General features: G+C 42.5%; 1 protein-coding gene across 8 annotated transcripts in view; it reads left to right on the top strand.

The window, feature by feature from the left end:
* Positions 1-5749, top strand: part of LOC117775248 (signal-induced proliferation-associated 1-like protein 2) — an 83114-nt gene extending 77365 nt beyond the window's left edge. For 5 of the 8 annotated variants that reach the window (XM_034608220.1, XM_034608222.1, XM_034608221.1 and 2 more), the window contains 3 exons: positions 1778-1895; positions 3347-3425; positions 3872-5749. In XM_034608220.1, the coding sequence (XP_034464111.1) occupies positions 1778-1895; positions 3347-3425; positions 3872-4018 (344 nt within the window). In that variant the 3' untranslated portion in view covers positions 4019-5749. Of the gene's footprint in view, positions 1-1777; positions 1896-3344; positions 3426-3871 lie in introns of all 8 variants that reach the window. The other 3 variants (XM_034608215.1, XM_034608216.1, XM_034608218.1) reach the window with 2 other exon arrangements.
* Positions 5750-27280: the final 21531 nt, after the last annotated feature.

Genomic DNA, 27280 nt, shown 5'->3' with positions numbered 1-27280 from the left:
TTCACTTTTTAAAGATGGACCGTTGTTTCTTATTAAATGTCTGAACAGCTGCTTTAGAGTATTTGTGTTTCGTGGTGGCACCTGATTCTGGGATGAGGGATTTAGGAATCAAGCACTCACATAAATGTACGAGGGTTTATCGAAAATGAAAGCTGCCTTTTCACTCAGTCTCTAACTTTAACACATCTTATCACCTCATGATCGACATCATTACCTTTTATTACTTTTATTTTTTCTAGTTTTCGACCACTCTCATGCCAGTCTCTCCTCCATCTGTCACGAAATCTTATAACATGCCACGAGTTTCCTCGCGCTTGAACTCGCCTCGACCCCGCGACCAGCGAGCAATGTAGCATGTGACCGTTCATTTGTCATAATTAATGAATCCTCTAGGGAGTTTCTCCTTTGATACACTTCCTGCTGCATCGCCTGCAGCATATAATGTAACAAGAGTGGAATCAGTGGAGATGATGCAGAGTCTGACTGGCAGCAAGAAGGCAGTTGTCACGTCAGACCCGGCTGGCCCAGAAAAAAAGCGCTGTGTTAACCTGAGGCTTGTTGCCGAGCAGAAAGTGGCTCCAGGCTGCCATTGTGCCATCATGTATGTTTAACCAACTCTGTTTACAGCACGGAGAGAAAGAGGTTGGCAGAGATGTAAAGCATTTGTAGTTTTCACTACGATGGTCCTGTGTTTCCTGAGAGACGATTCATATTCATGATGCACACAGACACTTTGGATTGGCTTCCAGCAACCAGAGAAAAAAAGCACTGGGCTGTCCTCACTTTGGAGAGTAGAGGCTGATGGAATTAAAAATGGGTGTCCATCCCAGCAACAAAAGGCTTTTTGTGGAATAACCGAAAGCTCTCGTTGTAAACAACTGGGATATGTTTTAACATTAACTCAGAAATAAATCAAGCACAGCATGTTCACTCACGTAGATTGTCATGATTTCTCTTTCGCCTAATCTGTGTTTGTTTGATTTTTAGCCGCTTGTTCGCTAAATCTGTGGAAACACGGGGTCACGCAAAAAAAAAAAGACAAGCTGCTTGCCCGCGCCTGACGCCGTTTTCCTCGAAGTCTTTAATCTTTCTGATGCAGCCATTGAGTATGATGAAAATGTTCATTCATATGTAAATGAAAGCATGGCCTCCCTTTTCCTGCCTCGTCTGAGCAGCCGACTCCGGGCTGCATCAGCTTTTGTCTTGGAGTGGATTAGCTTTCATTTGGGGGCTAAATTAATGGGAGGGTTTCCTTAATCTTTTCTATGAATATGCAGATCCTACTATCTTTAGTCTCAGACCAAGGGCTTGAGTGAGAGTGGATTCTAAAGAAAAGAGCATTATGCCTCCAAACTGAGCAGTCCCTGAGCGTAACATGCCAAGTTTGGGCTTTCCATGGGGCTTTGAGGGAGCTTAAGGGCCTGATATGGTAAAACAAGCATGACTGGTGCGTTACAGCTCTGGGATTCAGCCCATTATGAGCCAAACAGCTGTCAGAGGAGCCTCAGAGGGGTGAGGGCACCCGGAGCGACCCCCAAGGGACGTACTTGATCTGGGATAGTCAAAAAAGGCTGTTTACCACCTTGTTCCTTATTGACGAGTTCATTCATATAAAGCATGAATGAATGAATCGCCCCCATCCTGTCAAGTGCTTGCGTGTGTGTCATTCTGCTCTATTTTAGCTGCATGTGGACACCGGGAAATTTCTGAACCAATTTCCAGTTTTTTGATGTTAAGGGCAGATAATGACCTGTTACGTCACCTGCTCTCTCTCCAGATCAACGGGTGGCTTCCTTCTGCACCATGACGGACATGCAGCGCGCCGAGGCTTTGCAGATCTCGAGAGAGCTGACCAGACGTGTGGTGGAGGCGGAGGGAGCGGCGCTGGATGCAGAGTACGGCCTTACAGACAGACACAAACACACAAGCACCAATGATTCAGGAGCAAGTGAATAATTGACTCTTTGTTCAACCCTGCACCCAAATGGTGATCATCCAATCGTAGCTTGCCGGCCGTACCCTTAGCACAGCAGGCCTGTCAGGAAGATTTCTCCACATGATGAAGCAGTGTGCATGAAACTCTAACAAGAGCAACACTCTGTATTTCAATAGTAAGGATGGTGGTGTCACCCTAAAAACTACTGAAGAACAAAGGTGTACAGTGTGAATCAAACTGTCTGGCTTTTTTAAAAACACCTTTTGTAGGAGGAGAATATCCACAGTGGGAGCCACAGTGTTGGTGTATTAGAGTTTAGTGAAACAATAGCAGCTCTGTCTTGCTCTTTATGCAGTTTGGAAAAGCTCCAAAAACGTCAGTCAAACCGGTTTTAGATTGTGAAACCTTTGGCAAATGCATTGTTGTGTCTCATCTTCAAATATGGGTGAAAGTGAATGTTGTATGTCTGCTAGAAATGAAAAGCTTGCTTGTTTAAACCTACTCTTGTAACATCAATACAAACTAGTGCAACATGACTGTTTGGAATGGGTTGTTTTCATGGTCTGTGTTGATGCTGGTTGCAAGTGACCTGCAGTAATTGAGCCGTGTCCAGTAAAGAGCGACTGCTGGCCTGCAGAACGCTGAAGCCACCGCTGCTGCACAAAGAGCTGTTCACCTGCTTATTCAAAGTTCAACGAAGCAGAACATCTGCTAACATCTGGCTTTTGTCTTCAATGGGAGTGGATACAATCAACATTCACTCCCGGGTGTGGGTGCATAAATAGCCACGAGCGGTTGAGTCAATCACATTATTTTAGCAGGTTTATCTGCATTTTTAAAAAAAATGCGTATACCTGCTGATTTGCAGGTAAAAGAGGAATCAGTTGTCGTGAATGCACACGTTGTCATGAAACACGCTGTTGTCATGATTGACAGCATCACTTACGTTAATGAGTCCAACCACCAATGCCACAGAGCTCTGGTCACCTGTTTATTCACAGATTATTCATATTTAACATACCTGGGGTCCACATTGCTAAAGATTTGACACTGCACTTCCTCGTTCCCTTAACGATAGACAAGTGTGAAGCCGATCAGATGAACAGTTCCGGAGATGCACGAGCCACAGACAGATAGAGATGAGATACAGGCAGAGATTTCTGGAATTCTTAGGCAGAAGATGGATTAGATAGAATTCACCAGTAAATCTGCCTCCATATTAACTGTAAACTGCACACTTACTGCGTGAGAAGAGAAATGTTGACTGGCAACAGCAGCTAAATGTAGGACTTAACAAGGTGTCCATTATTAGCTCCTGTATCCTGGTAGAAACTCTTCAGTTTTATTTCTGTGATTTTTCTGTCTTGAGTCTTGACTCTTAACTACAAGCTGCGCTCTTCTCCTCTCCAGCGGCTCCCCCTCCACGCTAACCGGCAAAGTCAACCAGTTGGAGGTGATCCTCAGGCAGCTGCAGCATGACCTCAGAAAGGTACGTGTGTATATCAAACTACTTTCTTGATTATGTGTCCACCAGCAGTTTTTTTTCTCTTTCCTTTGCTCTCCTTTTCACATCAGCACTCTGTGCATGACTGTGTCGCACAGCTCAGGAGCGTAAGACACTGAGTAATGGGTGCCCTGAGGTCTGTGTAATATAAACTCATCCACTTAATTCAATATCCTGCTTCCTTTCCTTATTGTGTCCCAGCCCAACATTTCCCCACCTACACTAATGTGCTTGAAATGGAGAGAGGAAATGCACTTTTATCAGGACAGAGAAAAGGCCGCTTTGCCATGTTAATGCCTCCCATTTACACGGCACCGACGAAAGATGGATGTTCTCGTAATAGCAGGGGCTTTTGTCAACTCCCTTCTGTAACGTATTTATTTTTGCTTCATGTCCCGGTGTTGATTGTGTGTTTGTGTTGCTGTGTTCAGGAGAAAGAGGACAAGGCGATGTTGCAGGAGGAGGTGCAACACCTGAGACAGGATAACATGCGGCTGCAGGAGGAGAGCTTGTCGGCATCGGCTCAGCTCAGGAAGTTCACAGAGTGGTTCTTTCATTCCATCGACAAGAAGCCCTGAGAGGGACGGAGAGAGAGAGAGACCTGCAGAAAGAGGGGAAGAGAGAGCGAGATGGCCTTCACTCCTCCTGGGCACCCACTCAACTCCTACTTAAGACTCCCAGATGATCCACAGGCAAACAAACTTTAAAACAAACCTTTACAGGCCCCTAGAGAAATTAAGACTCTTTAAAAAAAAAAAAAGCCCTATGGCTTTAGGAGACTGTCGTGCAGCCGTGTGTGGAGTGACTTGAAACCCTGATCTGGACCTTTTAGCTTTGGGATTGTCCTCTTGTCTGCAGTGCGGGGCTGTTTCTTGCGTTAACGGTTTTCTGTGCTGGCAAATAGGACTCTCGGGAAGCGTCCTCATATCCGGTGCTGGAAGGAGGAATAGAGAATGGCAAACCCCAAGGGGCCCCCAACCCGTGTCCCTGAGATCTTCTTACAGTAGTGGAATGTAAAGCTCATTTACTGTAGTCAACATATAATCTACCTACGTATGTCACGTCAGTCTACTGTACTGTATACTCAGCTGTACTGTATCATACTGCGCACACTGTCACACAGCTGTTTCTGTGCCGGCCTTCATGGACACAGGAAAAGTAGGGAGGGGGAGGTGGGGGAGGAATGTACTGGACATAATGAAGTGGTACTTACTGTCTGCTTGCACCAAGAGGAATCCACATGAGTCGGGTCTTGAAACGTACCGTGGTTGTGGGGGGGGGGAAACATGAATGTAGCTCAAATGAGACCCTTTTATTTTCTCTGGAAGTCACAAAAAAGTTTCAAGGTTTGATGTTTTGGTTTTTCGTTGAATTAATACCACTTTTTCTTTGTCCTCAGTGTCGTATCGTAGGGTCACACGGCAGTAATTTTGATGTTTCAAGGTGCTTTTCCCTACACACACACATACACACACGCATCTGTCAGTAGTTTTTTTCCATTCACTGTCACAATGTCCTAGCAATAACAAAAGTGGTAGTTTCAAAACTGTGTTTTTAAAAAAATAAAATAAAAGAAGAAGAAGTTAGCACAAACGTGAAGAGTTCCTGTTGAGAAGCAGTTGTATTTGACATGTATTTATAAAACTGTGCCTAAAATTCTCGGTTGTAAATGGATTGTTTCTCTTTGCTTTTAGTCGTCTTTTCTAATCACAAGCCTTGTCTGTGGCTCACTGATATAAAATCATGTGTGTGGATGATGATGGTGTGTGTGTGTGTTTGTTTGCGTGTGTGTGTGTGTGTGTGTTGGGGGGGGGGGGGTAGTTTCACAGCAAAATGTGTTCTTATGCAGTGGTTTCTAGAGCATTAGAGCAGGCGCCAGTGAACCACACTTACAATGCCAAATGTGTTTATTTCTGTACATATCTGCCACAGAAGTGTCTTGTATTTAACACTATTATTTAAGCCTATTTAACCTAAAGTTGTTTATTTTATTAAAGGTATTTGTTTTAAGGTTTTTTTTTTTCTGCACTAAGGAGAGATAAAGCTCTGTGTATGTTGTAAAGTGTGTAGCTTGCCAGGGCAAAAAAATATATATATTTAAATATATAAATGATGAATTTTTTTGGAGGTTCCAACATTTGGATGCTGCTAGATTACAGTTTGCTGGTTTGTATGCTTTTAAAAATGTCTCTCTCCATAAACTGTCTCATCCCTGGTGGGACACTGGTGGCTTTTTTTTTTTTTTTTTTTGGTTCAAATTTTTGCTTTGTTGTTTTTGTTTTTTTAAATAAATGTAGTTGTACAAATAAGTAATTTTTTGGTCTTTATTACAAATTATAGTTTTCCAGACACCCATTATATAGCCATAGCCATAATAATTTGAAAAAGAAGCAGACCTTTCTTTACATCGCACACTTTCAGAACAGTTACAAGGTGCCACACACGATAGAAATGAAGAATTGAAGATAAACAATAGGAATCAATTGTAAACAAGAATAGAAATGTTACAGGTAAGAAAACAGTGCAATTGTTCCAAAGCGTGGTAACAGGAAATGTGGAATGGTGAACAGGGCCTATACCGAGGACCTGAGATTATGACCAGGCGTAGGTGAAATGTACTTAGGTGCATGTCCTGAACGGATTAAAAAGTCCAAAATATAATCTTGGAATCAATTCTAAAATTGACCAAAAGCCAATGGAGAGAAGCTGAAATCTGAGTTATAAGCTGCTGCGTTTTGGACAAGATGTCATTTATGGAAACTCAAAAAAAATAAATTTTAATAATGTAGAACCCAATGCTGTTAAAGGAAGAGCTCACATTTTTAAACTGTCTCAAACAGGTAGTTTGCACAGCTGAGCTAACCATGTTTCACTAAGCTAATAGTTTGCACTAGCTTTATATTTACTGTGCCAATCAATGAACACATTTCTCTTATATGCCGGTGTCTACACTGAGAGTCTCTTCTCCTTGTGTGAAGTTATCCCTTCCTAATGCATTTGTAATGACACAGATCCACCATCTTTGATCTGTGTAAAAATGAATTCCTCTGATCAGTCAAACGAAGTGTGGGTTCTTACAAAGCTGCAGCCTGTTGAGTGTGAAACCCCATTTATTAGCATCCGTCCACCACCACAACCAAGCAACTAAAAAAAGACGATTTGTGAATCTATCCTCACACATTTCAACAAATTCTTACATCTGCCTTTTATGTGAACTTTGAAAACTGTGCTGCAGAATCTGACAAAAAAACGAAAATTCAAAGCACTACTAGCAAATGATTTGAGGTGTGTGTGTGCGTGTGTCTATCTATAGTTATGAGGGCAATTTTTGGTTCAGTACCATCATTGTGAGGACATTTTGACTGGTCCTCAAGAATTCAAAGGACTGGTTGAGTGTTAAGACTTGGTTTTAGGGTTAGGGTTAGAATTAGGTTTATGTTAGGCATTTAGTTGTGATGGTTAAGTTAGGGTAAGGGGCTAGTGGACGTATTATGTCAATGAGTGTCCTCACAACTACAGAGAGACAAGTGTTAGTGACTGTGTGTGTGTCCTCATCAGTGAACTGATACCTGCTCTCCAGGTGCCGACGAGAAACAAAGAGCTAATTTTGAGGCATGCATTTGCGGAGCTCCCGCTGGAGACGACGAAAGATTTTCCTCGAGACTTTTTCATCCTCTTATTTTGTCAACAGCAGGTGTTCTAAGACTATGGAATGGAAACACGAGATCCTAATGTGTTTGTGACTTGATTCCCCGCGTGTTGGTCTGCTTTAAAATAAATGACAGATGCTGCTTTTCACCTCGGGGACGGCAAAGGCTGAATAATTAATCATAAGCCTTTTTGGGTGCGGAGAAAAAAAAGAAAACAATTAAATTTGTTTGCTACTTCCTGCGTAAACCTCCAGCCCAGCTGCTGAAGTGTGGTCCAATCTATCACGTCCTCCCGGGGCTGGTGGGTGAGCAGCTGCAATGGATTGTGGGTAGAGTTGTGCTGGCAAAGTCCTTTTTGGATCTTTTGTCTTACCTGTGAGGGACATGTAAAGATGTTTCACATGTTTTTATTTCTGCACCACCTCTGTGTCAGCAAACAGTGTGTGAGAGTGTGTGAGTATAAAAGAAGTAGCTTCATCACTTCATGATGGACCTGGAGGTTATGACATCACCTGGCAGCTTGACTGGCCTCCTGAGAGGCTCCTGATCTCTGTCTGACCTCTCTCCATCAGGCCTGCCCAAACCAGAGCTGCCCACAAAACGCCTGCATGGTCGCATGTGTTCATGGACGAGCTCCGGGTTTGGCCAACAGCAACGGGCAGTGAGACGAGATAGTTAATCTACGTGTGTGTGTGCGATGCCAGGACAGCAGATGGGAGCCCGCACTGGCACAGGACGAAAGTGTGTGTGTCTGTTATAGACGGAGGCGGATTCCAGGGAGTGTTGCGAGGGGTAAGATCAGGAGTTCGACCAGCGACCAAGGAGAGGAGAGGAGCCAAATGGCTCTGGCACGAGAGGAATCTGGAGAAATATCCGGGGGAAGGAGGCAGAGGGTGAAGATGAAAAACAAGCTGCAGTGAAAAAAAGATGCATGGGACCATTCCAAGACTACAATGACATACTGGAGTTTTATTAGCCCAGCAAAATATGCTGACAAGCAGTAAAAGTTAGACCCAATCCATTAGGTTGAGAATCTGCACTAACCAGATGGAAGAGCTTACACCCACGCAAACCGTATTGATTTCTAATATTCGACTGTGTCAGCAGTTGAAGGAGTAAAGGCTGGCGGTCCAGGAGACACGGCCGTCCACTGCTCCACAGATTTGTTGCTCATCACACATAATAACATGTGACTGGGACGCAGTTGTCCTGCGTCCACAGTCCCACAGCAGATGCTCCTCCGCTGTGATTGCCACCCCAGTCGGGATCACGTTACCCAGAATAGGGTTCAGTGTGCCCAAAGCACAGCTGGCACAGCACAGAGGGAGGGGGGGGTCAGTGTGTGGAGGTCAGCCTGTAGTTATTGCCTGCAAAATATCAAGTGTCAGTATCAGCTTCATCTGAGACAATGGGTTTGATTTTGTGTCGCAGTTACTGACAACATCCATCGCTTGGATTTCGGGGAATTATTCATAAATATCAGGAGAATCTGTGGATGCATTATTCAGAGCAGCTGTTGTGTGTATTCCTCGGTTCAATATCTTCATACGGCTTTTACCAGAAAGTCGGTTGTGCACAGTATTGACCACGGCTCAGATATTAAGCACCGAGGAAAGAAAAATTCAATAAGCATGCCTTCGGTGTTGCCAGACAGTTATGAAATCTCAATCGTGTTGTGTGCCTGCCAGGCGTAACGGCAGGATTAGCTCTCTCACCTGCACTGCTTATCTGTGCAGCTCATCTCTCCTCTGCAGGTGCTTTGAAACTCCCTCCCACTCATTGGGGCGGTGCGTCACACACACACACACACACACACACACACACACACACACACACACACGCACAAAGCACAAAAGAACAGAAATAGGAGAGGGGAAAAAAAGAGAAGAAAGATCCTCCAAAGCAGCAGACAGGCATCTCTCTCTCTCTCTCTCTCTCTCTCTCTCTCTCTCTCTCTCTCTGTCTCTCTCTCTCTCTCTCTCCCTCCCTCGTCTGCCTCCTGGGTCCCCACGGTCTGTCACTATCTGTCAGTCAAGTCACAGGTGACCAAACCTCTCAGCTGAACCTAGTGAAGGGCGACATCTCATAAGCCGCTCGCCTGCCTGCCTGCCTGGCCTCAATAGAAATCAAAAAGGGTATTAAAAAAAAAAGAAAAGAAAATAATTTTCCAGAAAGGTCATTGCTGGCAGAAAAGCTTGAAATCTCACACGGCCGGCAGAGACAAAAAACCGCTTGACCGGCCTCTTGTGCTGTCGCCGTGTGCCGATGAAAGTGCTCTATTGTGTTCTCTGTGTGTGTGTTCTTCCACCGCCAAATTAGATAAAGAGACAGGAACAAACAGATAAGACAGGGCTGCTGAATTATCTTCATTTGTCGAGATGTCCTTGTCTGTTGTCCTTTTCAGCCGCCGAGCAGCAGCGAGCGCCGCTATTGATTCTCAATCGGCTTCCTCTGGTGCAGACGGCCCCAGCTGAGAGGAGGCATTCAAGGCGTGGGGCAGGTGGGCGAGTGGGCGGTGGGTGGTGGTGAGGAGGAGCTCAGACCCAGATCACTACACTGACTTTTTCCTCTAAAAGAAGAAAAAGGGAAAATCTAAGAAATTGATTATGCAAAGTCGCATTAGTCTGGCCGGGCCTCTGTGGCTGAGTAGCGAGGTTGATTTTTTTTAAAGGGTCATGGGAATATTGATGTCCGGATGGCGAAGGGTATGTGTGGGAGTGGGGGGCGCACAGTACCGAATAACGAACAACCCCCACTGACCCATCATCAGCAATAAAAGCTTAACTGGAGAAGAAATCGATGCCGTGTGTGAGAGGGGGAGACACGGAGACACTGGAAGGTCAAACACAAAGAGCTCAGGAATGAGGGACACCAGGGTGCGTCCACCTTCACCCGGTCACACGCACGTCACACTGTGAAAGAGAACGCATGCTGACCTGTCATCACCTGCAGGTTACATCCGCCAGGGAGGTTCTGCTTTCACCCCTGTCCATCTGTTTGATGGTCTTGTAAGCAATATTACACAAAACTACCAGACGGATTATCAGGACACTTGGTGGAAGGATGGAGTATGGGTCAGGTTAGAAGCCTTTACATTTTGTAGAGGATTCGCCTCAGGTGGCGGGTCGAGGATTTTATTTTTGTATTTTTTTTTCAACATTTTCGTCGATCTCCCAGAGAATGATTTTTCGTATCTTGATAGAAAAAATCGGGCATATAAAGATCTGGATCTATTTAATTTAGAAGCGGTTTCATGAGGAGAGTGTCGAGCCTTAGCGTAGGCATGAGTGCCCTTCTACTTGAAAATGTTCTGCACAGTTTATCGGAACAGATCAAAACAAAAAAGAACAAAACAAATCAAGGGATTGCTTGAATGTCATTATATAATGTATTATCATTTATTTATTTAAAACCTTGGGAGACACATTGAGGTAGAACCCTCATTTTCGATACGATACGATACATTTAAATTGTAACAGCAATAAAATAATACATGGATATACCAGTTAAATAAATTAAAAGTAACGATGAATTTATAAAATAAAATAAAAATAAAACCAGTATAGTAAAATGAAAAGCTAAAATCAATGATATTGTCAATTAATGCTCAGAATTGCCTCTGTGGTATCAATGAAGTCAACTTGAAGTTCTGTTGGAGTCTATTCCAAGTGTGTGGATATTGTAAGAAAAAGCAGAATCTCCTGTCTCTGTGTGGATCTTTGGCACCTGATGGGTGATCGGGTGAAATGGCCACAGACAAACAAACCCATAACTAGCTCCAGGAATAAATCTTAAACCGCATCTACTGTATGGGTTTGAGGGGGTGGAGCTTGTTAATCGACCATAAATAACGTCACCAGACTCCAGAACAGAGACAAAAACTGCTTCAACAATTATTTATCATGTAAACAGAGGAAAACAAGATTTGTTAATAAAATGTAATCCCAGTTTTATTCTTAGCCTCGACATATCAATGTGCACTTTAAAGGTCAGTTTCTCGTCAGTGCAGATGCCAAGATATTTGTAGTATTGCACTCTTTCAATTGTAGACAAATGTCCCGGCATATTTGTTAGAGCATTTGTTGTCATTTGTTTGTGTTATCGTCTGAACCGATCGTGTCGTGTGGAAAAAAATCCTCTCACAAAATATTCGCAGTACAGACACGGTCTTGGTCTGGACCAAAGTGGTGAGTCAATTGTCCAAACAACATTAGCATGCATAGAGTCACGCTGCTAACGTGGCTAAAACGACCTCTGTCCCAGGTCATCGTCAGTGCTCACGTGATCCAAAATGTTCTTGAAAGTAAATTTGTAACCTCTCGTCTTGCACCCCCCACCTGAGGAGTGTGTATCCTAACACACCCCTGCAGTGATTTTTCACATGCCAGATGGTGACATTGTGTTCACTCAGCACGTTAACAGAAGTCATGTACGTATATATCTATGAAAAACACACAAAGCGGAAGATCTTGATTTGTGATTTTAATCAGTCGGCTTAATAGCAGGACGTTATGTTCACTGGGAGCAATGAAGCAAACATGGAATATTGGTATTTTCCTGAACAGCTTATTAACCGGTTCAATAAGTACAAATGAATGTTGGCTTCTTCCTTGGTGACAGCTCAGTTTATGATGTGGTGGAACAAAGCTGCGGGGCCACGGCCCAGTGTACTGAACGATCAGATTGACCTGGATCACTCAGATGAATTCACCATTAAAATGACATGTGATCTATAGACTTTAACTGGGATATTTAAAGTATGCTTGTATATTTGTATACATTTTTCAAAACTACAATTACCTATTTAATGCTCAGTTTATACTAAACTGCTATAGATGCATTATGACATCTAACGTACACATGACATCATTATATATAAATTACTGTATGAATGAAATGAGGCAAAATTGCAGATTTCATGTTTGATGTAATGATAAAGATATGAGGGATAATTTCTCCAGCTCCACACACATGCCTGAGGAGGACCTGTTAAAGTTGACCTCTGACCCCGGTCATTACTTTATATTGATTGCTTGTCCAATCAATAATAGACAACATAATAAGGTGGACGCATTTGCATAAAACAGCCATCTCAACCTTTAATGTCAGGAAAACAAACTGACACCTTTCCAATCCTCTGACGTGCTGTTGTGTTATTTACTCACTTACTTACTCACGACTTATTCGGTTTTGTTCCCCGATGCGACATAACACTTTGACAAGTGCTCACCGCGCTGCCGGTGTAATTTATATGTGCAATAACACAAGTGCAAAGCCCTGGTGATCTGTACGTCAAAGACGAGCGAGCTTTCTCTGCCAGATCCCAGAGGCACAAGAGACTCACTTCTCTGTCAGCTTTTACTGTACCTCCATTCCACATGACACCCACCTCCTCCTGTTGTAAGGTCTTTTCTTTCTTTTAATACAGTTTTCTTCCCCAATGTAGATCATTTTACTTTATGTTTACAATGTTTCTGCCCTATTCATATCAACTATTGTGCATTTTTACCTTCAACAAGGAGGTTGTGTTTTCATCTTGATTTTTTTTGTTTCACTGTCTGTTAGTAAGAAGGGTTGTACAAGAACAATTCAACAGATTACCATGAAACTTGGAGAAGGGCGAGAGCCCATTAAAGTTTGGTGTGGATGTGGACCAAAGGACCAATTCTGGAGTTTTTGTTATAGAGAATATTTCATGGATCTTGATGAAAAAAAATCCAGTACGTTTCGAGGACTGTGTTGGGCCTTGGTGGAGGTATGTGCTCTACTGAGTGCCATTAAATTTTTAAAAAAATAAGACATTCCCATAAGCCTCAGCCATACTTTGTGTTTATTGGCAGTCATTTGATCTGTTTTATACATCTAACCATCCATTATCTATATCTCTTATCCTTGGAGGGTCCCGTTTACTCCCTGGATCGGTAGCCAGCATATTTTGCAGGGCAAACATACAGAGACGTGCGGGTGTGGCTCAGGAGGTGAAAAGGGTTGTCCGCCATTGGGAGGGTCAGCGATTTGATCCTCATCCCCCCCATTCCGCGTGCTGAAGTGTCCTTGGGCAAGATACTGATACTGTGCCAGCAACATCCACTTAACCTAACCTCAATCTGCATGTCTTTGGACTGTGGGAGGAAGTAGGAGTACCTGGAGATAACCCAAGTGGAAAACATGCTAACTCCAAATAGTGGAGCTGTGAGGCCACTTACTTTATATTATATAACTTTATTTTATCTATTTGCTTAAATCTGTCATTTCTCTCTGTAAATCTTGTTCCAATAAACAACTTCCTGGTTCCTTGCTGAACCAGGTTGCTTAACGCGATCAGCATGTTGTCACGGGTTAGCAGTGTTAAGCATGTTGGGCTAACCCCACCGTGCCTCCTCACTAGCTGCTTGCGTGGCTGTGAGCCCTCCGTCATGTTCTCCCACAAATTACAGAAACAAACAAAAAGTCTCAGAACACAAAGCTTTTGATGTAGTGTGGTAGTAAGACCGAGCTTTTGTATATAGATTTGAAGCAGCGAGATAACATGGTGCAAGGATCAGAGAACAATGGGAGAACGAGGGGTTGATGATGGAGACCACATTTCTCTCTCTCTCTCTCTCTCTCTCTCTCTCTCTCTCTCTCTCTCTCTTTTTCTCTCTCTCTCTCTCTCTCCTCCTAATGCCCAGGCTTATCAACAAAGCCAGGTACCAATCTGACTCCCTTCTACTGCATTCCTCCGTGAAAAGACATCTAGTCTGGATGTTCTGCAGCTGAACATTATGCACCCTCCAGCCAAGGTAAACACACACACGCGGAAACAACAGAGACTGCTTTTCTCCGGCTCGTAGATACTGTGATTGTGGCCTTTCTCATACAGTCTCTAATCAGCAGCCTCGATCTGTGACAGTGTGACAATGTAAACTGGGCAGAGAGACAGCGAGAGTGACACTAAGTGCAAGTGTGCGCCTCGTGGCAGCTTGTGTGTCTGCGAGCAGCTGGACGGGCTCAAACCACAACAACATCTTCAAGGAGCGAGCTCAGGTTTCTATCACACCACCCACTACGCAGCAGGCTATAACAGGGCAGGTGGGCAACGGGCTGAAATTAAATTACTAATATAACTCTTGTTTATGTTCATATTCACAGAGACTTAACTATGTTGTATTCATGTACACACATTTAAAAAATATTGTATTATTGTCCCAGTGCTAGAAATGCTGAAATGTTGCTGAATATATGAGAGGATTCACCAGGACTGACAGCCAAGGTGTGTGTGTGTATGTGTGTGTGTGTGTGTGTGTGTGTGTGTGTGTGTGTGTGTGTGTGTGTGTGTGTGTGTGTGTGTGTGTGTGTGTGTGTGTGTGTGTGTGTGTGTGTGTGTGTGTGTGTGTGTGTGTGTGTGAGCAATTCATCACTCGGTTTGCCACCAGCCGTCTTCCTGTCACTCTCCTCCGGTGTATTGTGCAGCTGCAGCAAACACAGGCAGTAAACAAACAGCCCAGATATGCACCTTGCAGGTCATTTTAATATAGTTTTACTCCGTTTGCAGAGTAAATGAGAAAAAACTTTTCCACCGCTTCAATTACTTTCATCTTTTATTTCTATATATGCAACGTGTCCCATGGCTCCTTAGAGATCATGATGGTGGAGCCATGATTCAACTTCAAGGAATAATCTGTCTTCTAAATGTTTTTCCCAGAGAACTTTCTCACTTTGTCAGTCCTGCCTTCCATATTCACTCATTCAATACTTAAAAACAACTTTAGAAAACCCGAAAATGTTTTAACCTCAGTTAAAGTAAAGACATCAAATGTCTTTTTTTACTCTGTAAATCGACTGAAACATCTTTCATTAAGTGATGTCTCTATATCTTTGAGGTCATGCAACAAGTGACGTTTATATCTTTGCATTTCTGGCTCCAACTAAATCGTTTTCAGACATAAACTCCAGAAAATGTTTAGAAATACAGACATTTTCTGTAGTTTTCACACATGAAGAGCACAGCAGGAGATTGTTCCGGTCAGACGTGTTCATGACAACAGGAAAATGTCTGGAACATTCAGGCGAGGGATGGTGCCTGAGAAAAACATGCAGGAGACAGGACATGACAAAGTCAGCTGTGGCGTCAGCACCTTATGACCAAAAGCATGTGTTTTCCCGACAGTTTCCTGCGGAATCCTCACATCTTATTCATCTTAATACTCTCCGTCCCTAGAGGGTCATCAACGATCTGCCTGTGCTGGGCTACATGTTGCCCCCCCAAGTCAGACCCATCTCTTTCAGCTCAGATTGTTTGCGTTTTTCATGGTGGTGTCCATCTTAGGGCGATTAGCCATTGTTTCCACCGACGTCTGATCACACACTTGTATGTTCTTTATTGAAGTAATCTCACGTGGGCTCACTCAAACATTTTCCTGACATTTTACCAGGGGAGTGGCAGGAGATGCTCTTCTCAAGAAGGACTGGAGTTTGATATATAGTGTATGTATGTAACCTCGACAGAACAGATTTTAATTGAGCAACAGTACTTGTGTTCTTGATTAAAACCATGACTCACTCCTTCGTCACTGTTTCCTCACTGTCCAGCAAACTGCTCTTCTGTTGCTCCTGATAACACGGTCTGTTGTTATCACTCGTCGCTCCAAACACACTTCGAGGGATCCACTGATGAAAGAACTAACAGTCACACGTTTCAGGGATGTTGAGAGGCACTCTGGGAAATGAAGGAATTCACTGAGGTCAAGTGGGTTCATCGACGAAAGCAAAATAAAGCGTGATGTGCACATGACAGAGTGTTGATGCAGTTTACACCAATGAAATATAATCTGTCTCTAAGCTTTGTACTTGTTGAGGTTCAGGTCAATTACATAAAAAAACTGAAGAATGTCCTACACAAAATAGTACAGAACAGATTTAACTTGTGTACCCTGCTCCCTTTTATTTAGAGATTTAAACACAAAGCTAATTCATCTTTAAAGGGGAATTGTTATTTCCGGCGTTCATACTTCTATTCTGGTTCACAGTTCAAAAAGTTATTATTTTTCTCAAGCAGCTTGTCAAACAGCACCTCAGTTGAGCCTCCGACTGAAACAGGAAACATTAACTCTCCTTAACAGCCCACTTTCTTCTGATTGGCCAAAGCCCTTCGAAGGGCCACTTGTTAGCACCACCTCATCCTCTGAGCGTTAAAATCAAGTAACTAAACTTAAGTAAGTAGCAACTAAAACTTAGTGACAGAACATAAATGATTGCAAAAGGATAATTCTCAGAGTCATCCATACCATGTTCAAGCCTGAATCAGATCTTAAATATGAGGCAGCATGAACTGTTGAGTAATTATTGTTCTTTACCTGCTCAATGTTTGACTCAAGTGTGGATTTAGTCTTTCACTTACAATCTGATGTTATATAAAAGCTCTTGTTAGTAGTTATTTTTGTGGGAAATGGGCTGTTGGGAAATAGAAAAGCTGATGTTGCCAGTAAAATGTGATTCTGCTGTTGCCACACGACTGTGTAGTAAACCTACACTGTCAGTAATTCATATGCTGCAGCACATTACATCCATATAATACAACAAGTGCTTTGGGAACGTGGAGCAGATGACCATAGAAATAAATCTGTGACCAGCTGACATCGTATAAAACCTGGTGTACAGTTACATACGTTTACCTCATTGTATGAATACAAGACCAGAAAATAAGGACTGTCGGACAGTATGAAAACACATTTCCTCCCATAATGCTTCACTCTGCTGTCACTTGGCTTACTCTGAGGAAGAGAAGCATTATGTGGTGTTGATGGGAACAGCCCTGCTCCTACAACACTTCTCACCAAAAGCACAACACACAGGATCTGATGAACCAGCATCGAGCACCAGGCCAGCCCTGCACTGTGGCTCCATCACAAAAGTACAGATCAGAGATTCAGGGTTAGGCTTCAAATGATGTCAAGCTAAAAGAGATATATATTCAATATTGTTATAATGTAAGAATTAACATCATTTGTCTGGACGCAGAATAATCAGTGTTGTTAACAAACAACACTGATTATCAACAAAACACAAGTGCTTCTAATCAAGAGCTCAAGTCTGTCTACGTGTCGGCGTTATGTTAATATATTCATGGTGCCATTAAATCCTCATTTATTCCATTTGGCTGTATAAAGGAGGGCAGGTAATGACAATTTGTGCTTGTGCTGTTATAATAAAAAAAAGCTGAAATTAATTTCTCTGTGTGCATGAAGGTAGAGCGATACAGGCGGCCGTGGGTTTGCACATACAATAGGTCTAATTCAGCACACAAAGGCGGCACATTGTGCAGGGGAGATGTGAGCGATAACAGGAATGAATAGCAATTGAAAGGCGTGAGTGGCATCTCTGATTAAAAGCAAACACGCAGAGAGGTAAATAATCTTCTGATCCTGACCATTCTTGCTTGTTTTAATTCAGACTTCCACGCTGATCTCGTGTGAGAGAGCTGTCAGCTACACAATCACTGCTGTGGTGGTTTTGATTGTATGAGAGGCAGAAAGAAAAAAGTCTGTTTTCGACTACCTACCCTGCTGCCAGGGCACAAATGAACTCTCCCCTCCAATGCAGGGTTTGTTGTCACCCTCCAGGCTGAGCCGTTGCTGGGTTTCCACGGTGACGGAGGCATGAAATGTGCCCGGTAGCCAGACTGTACAGTATGAGTGGCCATACTGTCTGGTTTCTTTGTCTCCTGACCATTCACGATTGTGTGTGTGGCTCGCAGCGGAAATCAATACAGCCTCGTGCACACATGCACGTTGTAAGTTCCTATTAGCTGCAGCTCCGTCTCCAGTTTTCCTCAGGCCTGTTAGAGTTTCTACAGAGTAGAGATGGAAGGGTGAAGGTTCATCTATCTATCTATCTATCTATCTATCTATCTATCTATCTATCTATCTATATATATAAATATATACTGTATATATATATATACAGTATATATGGTAAAAGCATCAGCTAAATGACATGTAATGTAATGTAATGTATATATATACATCCATCATCCACCCATCCATCCATCCATCTAACTACCTACCCAGCCATCTTGCTACCTACCTACCACTGATCCATCAATCCATCCATCCATCTAACTAACTACCAAGTCATCCATCCATCCATCCATCCATCCACCCACCCATCCATCTATCCACCGGCTCATCCATCCATCCATCCATCCATCTAAAGAATTACATTACATTACAACAAAACATGAATTCAGTGTGGTGTGTAACCTGTTTGTACCACTGAACCAACAGTAAAACCAAGCCAACAAACAGAAGTCTCATGTCGTTGACGCTGTTTCCCGGGTGTGTGACTGTTTTCCTTTTCAAACTGCCAGCTCAGCAGTGAGTCTAATGAACTGCTTATTGTCTTTGTATAAGAGCCTGCTGCTGATTAGATGTGGTCATGGTTACATGAGTTGTCTTGACTTCTTGGTCTTTGCCAGCTGCTGAGCGCTGCCACACAGACCTATTAGCAAATTCTTCTGTGGGCTTAACGTCACTTCTGAGCAGTGGGTGTAGACGGGATTGCTCATATTTGGGCATGTGTCCAAATACTTAAGTAAAATATTACTGTGTAAGTCATACATCTCTGCCAGGATAATCCTGATTTAATTTCGGTTGACTGATTAACATCATATCCTGCTATCTATTTGCTAGAGGTTTCTCATGGGGGCTTTGTTACATTTAAAAGATGGTGAAGGTAAGAGAATTAGCCTGCATTACTCTGTAACTGATCTGATTTCAACTGGGAGTATCTCCCTTTCTCTTAGATCAAGGCGAAGGGTGGAATCTGAGAGCGCCGTGGTCATTGCTTTATTGTACTGGTCGCTGCACTTCACCGTGATGAGATAAAGCAGATTAAAGTTACAGGGAGGGATGAATTCTTTTAGGTTGGTTTGATGAAAGACATAAGAGCTCTGAGGTCATTTTATCTCAGAAACAAGGGCACGATCCTGAAGGGGATGCTGAGTAATCTCCTGCTCCAGTAAACTGAATTTGGTCAAAGGGGGAGTTCTACATTTTTGGAAATACACTTGTTCCTTTTCTTGCCAAGGGGTTAAATGAGAAGATTGAACCCACTCGCTACAGTCATGAGAGTGGTTTTCATTTTGCAACTCTTTTGTTTGCTTTTAACTGAGCTCTTTGACTTTCAAACAAGACTATGATACTGAATAACAGTCACTTGATACAGAGGCTGTGGCTCAGGGGCGAACTCTGACCTCTGGGGCCCCTGAGCCTGGTCGGCTGTATCTTCTTTACTAGTTAGCGCTAGTCCTTAATAACATTGTGTGTGGAATTTAACGAGACGCTGATGGTCAGTCAGAGTAGGGCTTGCTGAGAGAAAGTCTATATGATGACATTAAATGCAGAGCAGCAGCCCTATATTTGTATTTTTTTGGGGGGCCAACAACATTTTACACAACAACAAAAAGCAAACTTAAACACCAGTTTACTGTATGTCAAAGCAGCAGAGCACCATAATCGGCGATGGTCAGTTCTCACATGGATTGCAGGTTTAATCTTCATCAGAAGTCGCCTGTCTGTTTTTGTTAAGTTACCTTTTTATCCTGCATGTTGCCTTGCTTCCTGTTTCATTTTGAAACTCACATTTTGTCTGATATCAGGTCACTTCACTTCCTGATCCTTCTGCGTTTCCTGCTCTCCTGATGACCTGCACCTGCTCTATTAGTCTCTGAGTTTCTCCCTGTAGTGATCTTTGCCTTGAGCCTGACGATGTCGACACCTCTTCTGTCTCTTGGACTGATTTTTGTGTATTAACGACCTTGATTTTGATCCTGTATCTGACACCTTTGGCTCTGATCATATGATAGCCTCTAACGTCATCAACATCAAATTCTATATGCATCCGATTCTATGCCAAAAATACAAAGAATATCCTAAAAACAAATCACTATCACTATAAAAATGCTACAATTCTACTCTCAAACTCCTCAACACCCCTATCGAGTGTCCTTGAATAAGATGCATCATAATTATGAGCTGTGTCCCAATTAAGGGGCCATTTTATGGAGGATTCGGTCTACATGGCCCGTGAAGGAGGCGGCCTTCATGTTCCATGTAGACCGTGAAGGCCAGACCAAAATGACAGAGTCTGGTCCACAGAGGTTGTTTGCCATCGGCATTTTTCTCTTTGAAAAACTATTTGTCAACGAACCGCAATGAATCCTGGGCAAGGTTGGCCTGAGAAGGACACCCCCCCCCCCTCTTGGATGCTTTAGAAATGGGACGAGATGTTGATCTAGTCATATAGGCTTAACTCTTAAGAAAGTAAATTTGTGAATTTCCCAAAATGTTAAACTATTACTTACAAGAACTTTAATTAAAGATCCATTGAGACACTTCTGTAATTCTCACTCATTCTGAACACACAGCGAGTTTACATAACATTTAAGGTATAGTAAACGTGATCTAATGAGATCAGAAATAGCAGACATCGCTCACTGTTGTGAATGTACAGTCACTGTGGGGAGCCTGCAGACTCAGTCTCGCAGCACCAGGCAGGTTGAATGAGGCCAGAAGAGAGAGGGTAACTCGTGGAGACAGTTGGAAAGAGCAGTCAATGTTCTGCAGTGTCATGTTGTGATCAGGCATCACAGGCACTTCTCCTCTACAGCTAAAAACCCACAAAGAGCCTGACAGAGATGGCAGAACAGAGGAGGGAGGGAGCGGCCACTCACTCAAGTATACGGCGGATAGAGGGGAGCATTCATACCCGGCACCACTTTCACATTTTAGGTGGATGACTTTGCTCCCTCTCTGTCTGCCTGTGTTTTCTTTCGCTCGTGTTTCTCTCTCTCTCTCTCTCGCTCTCGTAGCTCCTCACTCCGCCTGAGGCGAAGCTCGAAATCAGCTGATGCCTGCACAAACACAATGACCCCGGGTCCTGTGTGCTCTTGAACCGGCAAAGAAAAGACAAAACAGCAAAGAAAGAAGAAGAATGGAGAGAGCGGAGAGAGGACGAGTTGTTTGGAGAATTGTAAAAAGCACTTGATTTAGCATTCCAGCCCTGTCACTGATAAAATCTTCCCTGGATGGCAGCCATTTTGTCAAAGGCCCCTGGTGAATAGAAGTCTGACTCCTGCTGCTCATTATTATTCACCCCAGTATAAATGAGGTCAGGAGATCCAGGTATCACATCTCTGGCAGATAAATAATCTGTCACTTTCCTTTCAGTGTTTCAACCACAAATGTTCTGCAAACTTTTGTCTCTTGTTTTTTTTTCTGCTTTGCAAGTTGTGTTTCGGTTTGACGACACAAATGGCAGAGGAGGCCCAAAGGTATGGTGCACTCACCTTAATGTCACTTCCTATTTAGGTCAGGAAGGTTCAGACGTAGCAACAGGTCACTGACCATGAAGCAATGGACATCTCTCCGTTCATCTGGCGGCGGGTGTGCATGAGTTTATACCTACAGAGAGGGAAGCAAAGATCTTGAAGGAGTATTGTTTTATTCATGCACATGACTCAAAGGTCAGGAAGGAACAGGCCCATGTGCACAGCAGGTAAAAAGCCCCAACCTCTGCCACACAGAATTCTTCATTTGTTGTCGCATTGTGCATTTTCTGGTGTTTGTGTTGGTTTGGCATTTTGGTTGTTCTTTAAAATCGTTTTTTTTTGGTTTGTTTTGCATCTAAATTCCTCTCTTTATATTTTTTTGATTGTTGAGCAACTTTTATTTTGGTTGTTTTGCATCTGTTTTTGTTTGTTTTGCATCTCATTTTGGTGGTTTTGTATGTGTTTTTGTCTGTTTTTCATCTCTTTCTAGTTGTTTTGACTGAGCTGTACGACTTTCAACCAAGAAATATGAAGTCACTTCATACAAAGGCTCTGTACAGAGCTCCCTGATGGCTGATAAGCACATTATCCATGGCTATCAACAGAACCGGTTTGTTCTCGACAAGAGGCCCCTGAACCTTTTCTATGCTAAGGATGAATAAATCTTTCCAGAAAACGTAATGTTCGGTTTTACGGTAAGCTAAAGATCTGGGTTACAGTTATTAAAAAGGCAGATCTTTGTCGGATTGCGGCACACGCTGGACCTCTCCTCAGTTTATAAAGGACACATGTCTTCCTGCCTAACTTGGCAATGGACTGAACTGAAATCGAGAGGTGAGGAATCATCCAAAATGGATGTAATTCCAAGGTATGATTGGATCAACAAAACAAAGGCCAAGTCAAACCATTGCACAGTGTCATCTCTGTACCCTTATTTTTGAATTACTAATATGATACAGATTCCCTTTAATCATTTATTTCACACATTTCACAAATGTATCAAGAATATCTGAAGTCGATTGATGAAATTGGTTTTTAAAACATTTTGGACCATTCATATTGAATATTCAACTTAAATTCTAATAATCAGTGTCTTAAATGTGTCTCTAGATAAAATAGGTAATGTTTACAATGTATCAGCTGCAGTGGTACTTATGTTAACTATATCTGTGTTTTTACTACATCTGCACTGTAACACACCAGGTCACTCTCAGCTCTGCATGTGGTCCCTTACAGATTGACGTTCTTAACTATTGTCTCCCTGTATTTGTCAAACTATGGTTTTCTTTCCCACCAGAACGATGAGATGCCACCAACAGTGTGTGGATTGTGGGCGATGACTCAATAAAGCAGGAATTCTATGGGAATAATCAATGAGTCTGTGGTTTTCTAAAAGACTAGGGCTAAGTTGTGTCTGTGCAGGTTTTCACTGCTCCGGGGTAATTTCCAGTGAAATGGATTCAGAATTATACGAGAATCACACTTCGGAGTGACAGGAATGGGAAACCAGTCGAATTATGTCATTTCAGCTTTGCTAATGTCAGGTGGTTGGTCCATACTTTGGTCCAGACAAAATATCATCACTCATTAAATGTTTTACCCATGTGTCCTTTTGGCTGAATGAGTGAGAGGGACGATTGTGCTGCTTTCAGAGAGACGTGGAGGGATAGAGGGAGCGTAATGATCATGGATTGATGGGTCAGCTGTAATCCGTCGCTCCGTGCTGGAGGTCTGGCTTTTATTCAAAGGTCGCACTTCACAATTAGCACCCAAACCCATGATCAATATGTTACAGTCCTGCACATTACATGGGGCACAATAGATCACACAACACACTCGAACAATTGCATGTGGCAGTGTTTTGGGCGATAATGAAAGAGGCCGTTTCAAAATTCCAATTCGCTAAACTGTGTTCACTGTTATGATGAAATCCAGATGTGCTGCTTCAGAGACGATCACAAACATCCAGTCACACACAGTTAAATGTGAGAAAAACAAAGAACATTGTAACTGAGCTTGTTGTGGAAGAAGAGGTGGAGGAGGTTTCATTTTCTGGACATCACCATCATTTTATTTCCTCAACTGAACCACTTTCAATTGACTGGACATTGTTTTCTCAAAAGCATTTAGGATGTTTTGTGCGTGGAGACATTGAATATTTCAGGCAGTGTCTGGATTCACTTCTTTAATTGTCTGGTTACATGATTTAACACAGAACTAAAAGGGAAAAAACAGCTGGAAATAACTAGCACTTTTCTTGGAAAAGTCTTTGATACAAAAAGAGTTGATCCAAACTTTTCCTCAGATCTTTATATTCTTACAACTCATCCATCAAACCACAATCCTCCCCTCAAACAACACGCAGGAAAGAGGAAAAGACCTGAGTTGATTCAGTGAATTTATACCATGATCAAGATGATACATTGTTGCCATTTTAGATGTCCATATTTTACACGGCTTCATATTTAACTGTTGTACTTTTTAACAAAGCACACTTTAAATGTTGTGATGTTTTGAGAAAATGCTTTTGAAAATGTTTTTTTGACATTTGCAAATGTATGGATGTTATGGCCATGGAGATCACATGGAGATCACATGGAGATTGTATGAAGATCATATGAGGATCATATAAAGATCACATAGAGATCATATAAAGATCATATAAAGATAATGTTAAGATCACATGGAGATCATATTAGGGATCATATTAGGGATCATATGAAGATCATATTAGGGATCATATGAGGATCATATTAGGGATCATATGAAGATCAGAATCCAGGTCACAGGTTCTCCAGCTCATCAGGAGCAATGGGGTGCACCTGCGACCTCCCTCAGCTGGTGGGAATCAGCTGAGGGAGGGAGGGTATATAAGGAGGTTTGGTTTCCTTGTTCAGTTGTTTGGTTTCCTTGTTTGGTTTCCTTGTTTGCTGTCAGAGGGTCGACACCTTCAGTTGTCTCTCTGAGTTTGTGTTGTTGGTTTTGCTTATCCCATGAATTAGTCATGTGCCCAGTTTTATTCTCTGTGACTCCCACTATCTTTTGGTTTAGGTTCAATTTTCCTGTTCTATCTGATAGCTTTTTAGTGGGTGACGGTTAGGAACTATATTCCCACCGTTACCTTTAAGGACCCAATAATTTAGTTCTGTTGCAGTGTTTTGTTTGTTTCGCCAACAGCGCCCCCTGTGTACCAGCCTTTATTTTTTTTGTGTGAGAAACGTAACGATGGATATATAAGTTAATATCCGATATATCACATACATAGAAATTTGGGGCAGGCTATAACATGACATATTTACCCCTGTTGTTCTGGCATCACACTGGAAATTTCCCGTTGAATGAACCTATGAGTTAACCTGTGAACTCTGAGAATCAAGTATAAGACATGAATAGTTATCATTTGAAGTTTTGTTAACACAGAACCTTTCACTAATGGTTCCAGATTACACAATTTCAAACAGCAACATCTACTATAAATAAAGAAAATAACTCTTATACAGAACAAATGGAACAAGAACATGTAAAGAGCGTCTATGACACAAAACGCAACTTAACTTACAAATCATAGCATTGCCCCAGGGCATGCTGGGAGGTCCCATCCATCATCCACCCCCAGCACGCTACATTATTTATTTCATTTTTCTTTTATAAGAGCTACACATGCATTTGCAGGGTTGTTTGGCCTGCGAATGTATTTTCTCTTTCTTTGATTAGATGCATTTGAGAAGTGTTAAATGACGACATCAGAAATTTATAGCAACTGCACTGTTCATGTGTTTCATGTCAATTTTCTACGGTTTCCCAGAATTCCTCTGTACATCTGTCATCATTGTTTTCTGTAATGTCCACTTTCCTCTGCTGGACACTGGTCACCAAGTGGTAGAAACACCAAAAGTAAAATTTTGTTTGAGTCATCCATTGTCGTTTTCTTGCAGATTAACTGATACTTCACGGAGATGGAGGATGAAAATCATTAGTGGCATGAACAATATATGATCTGTTTCAGCAATTGAGCATCAATCAACAACCCCATTTTAGATAATGTCTCATTGTAATTCTGTCCCTCACGTTAGTATGACTTCACAAATGGAGGGTTTCTTGTCTCCTTGCTTTAAGATTCACCTCCATTTCTTCTAACCCAAGACAAAAACAGATTTAAAAAAGCTTCCTTCAAAAGGATCCTCTCCTAACCTAAAAACTTCAAAGAGGTTTGGAAAAAGTACATTTCCTAACGCCTAAAGATTTTTCTCTTGAGGTAGAAGGGACCAGAAAGCAGAGGGAAAGACATTTATACATCATGCGTCTACATCAAAATGACTGCTGTCCACCCACGCAAACATTGCAGGTGTAATCAGATTGTCAGTCTGCAGGAGCAAGGGCAAACTCCTATCACAGTCAAAGTAAACGTAGGTCGTGGATTTATCTATGCATGTAGGTTTAAAAAAAAGAAACCCTGGTGAAAACATGCCGCTGGGTTACGGACACATCCACCCAGACTGAGCTCCATATTGATGCCGAGAAGGTGTAACTGAGTCCTTCTGTCAGAACACTAATCCCTCTCTCGGGCCAGGATTTAGCCGCCTTGTCCTATCAAGCTTTCATCTGAGTCAAGAGCTGATGTCATAGAGCCCGCTGCCCTCGCTAACCGAGTTAAGAGTTAAGAGCAAACAGCTTCACACCTGCTTGGCATCAACACGAAAACGACACTGTCGTTACACGAGGTAGACGGCAGTCTGGGGAATGAGTCAAGATGTTGCGGGAGGCTACCAAAGAGCATCAGGAATATTTGGAGCAGGTCAACGGCGACTGTCAAATGCCAACGGGGCGTGCTGGTGATGAGGAGGAGATCTGAAGCAGCTTCAAAGCTCTGAGCAGTCATCCCCACCTCAAACCCCATAAACCCCCTCTGGTGCCGTCTGTGGCACCCTGCTCACCACACACAATTACCCTTTAAGCTGTTCCCGAGCACAATTACCTCCGCTCCTTAGCAGAGCAACACATGGTATTGCAATAATGTATGGCATGGTCATTGGTGGCTCGTGTGGGGAGGGGGTAGTGTTGAGTTAGTAACACTACCCTTTATTCTTTCTCCCAGTTGGAAAGGCCACACTGTGATCAAAGTCTCTTTGAAGGTCTGTATTTATGGAGTTAAAATGGCCACTCCACCTTAGTGGGGTGGTGGATTTGGTTGGTGGGGGGGTTGGACATCTCAGTGTGTTATCTCATAACAGTAATCTGCCAAAAACAAACAAAACCCTGGGACAGGTTGTAACAAACCATGTGCTTTTTTTATTCATGCCAGCACCACGGCTCCAGGGATGGAAGTGTTGATCAGTTGGTTCATCACTTTGGTCCAGACTGAAATATCTCAACAACTACATGAATGGTTTGCTATGGAATCTGAAACACAAGATTCAAGTTGCCCTCAGGATGGAGCCACACAGAAACACTAGGCTGATACACTAAGCCAGGTTCTTAAAAGCGTTGTCCACTTTGAGACTTTGTATATCAGGATTTCAGGAGGATTTCAGTCAAATAAAGACGAATTCCAGTTTAACATTTTAAAATGTTTTATATTTTATCAAAATTTAGTTTAGGTTTTAGTTTAGTAGCTTATTACACATCCCCAAAACTTGTATATTTTTTGGGAGATTTACATGCACTTTTGTGAGCTTGCAAATGGCGTGATTTTGGGAAGCGTTGCCCTGTATCTCTGATGTAGAACTCGAAACTGAGCCCTTTTGCTGTTTGAATTCTTTCTATGAGAGCAGAGCCTTGTTCGCCAAATGTAACTCAAGCATTTTCTATCATACATTTCTGTTTTAATTATACATTTACTGATGCAAGTGTGTCTGACTGATATATTAGCTACAGCAACACTC

The sequence above is a fragment of the Hippoglossus hippoglossus genome, chromosome 15 (assembly GCF_009819705.1).
Source record: "Hippoglossus hippoglossus isolate fHipHip1 chromosome 15, fHipHip1.pri, whole genome shotgun sequence".
In the NCBI taxonomy this organism is placed as follows: Eukaryota; Metazoa; Chordata; class Actinopteri; order Pleuronectiformes; family Pleuronectidae; genus Hippoglossus; species Hippoglossus hippoglossus.
The sequence above is the reverse complement of the archived record's forward strand: the minus strand, read 5'-3'. Positions and strand labels throughout refer to the sequence as shown.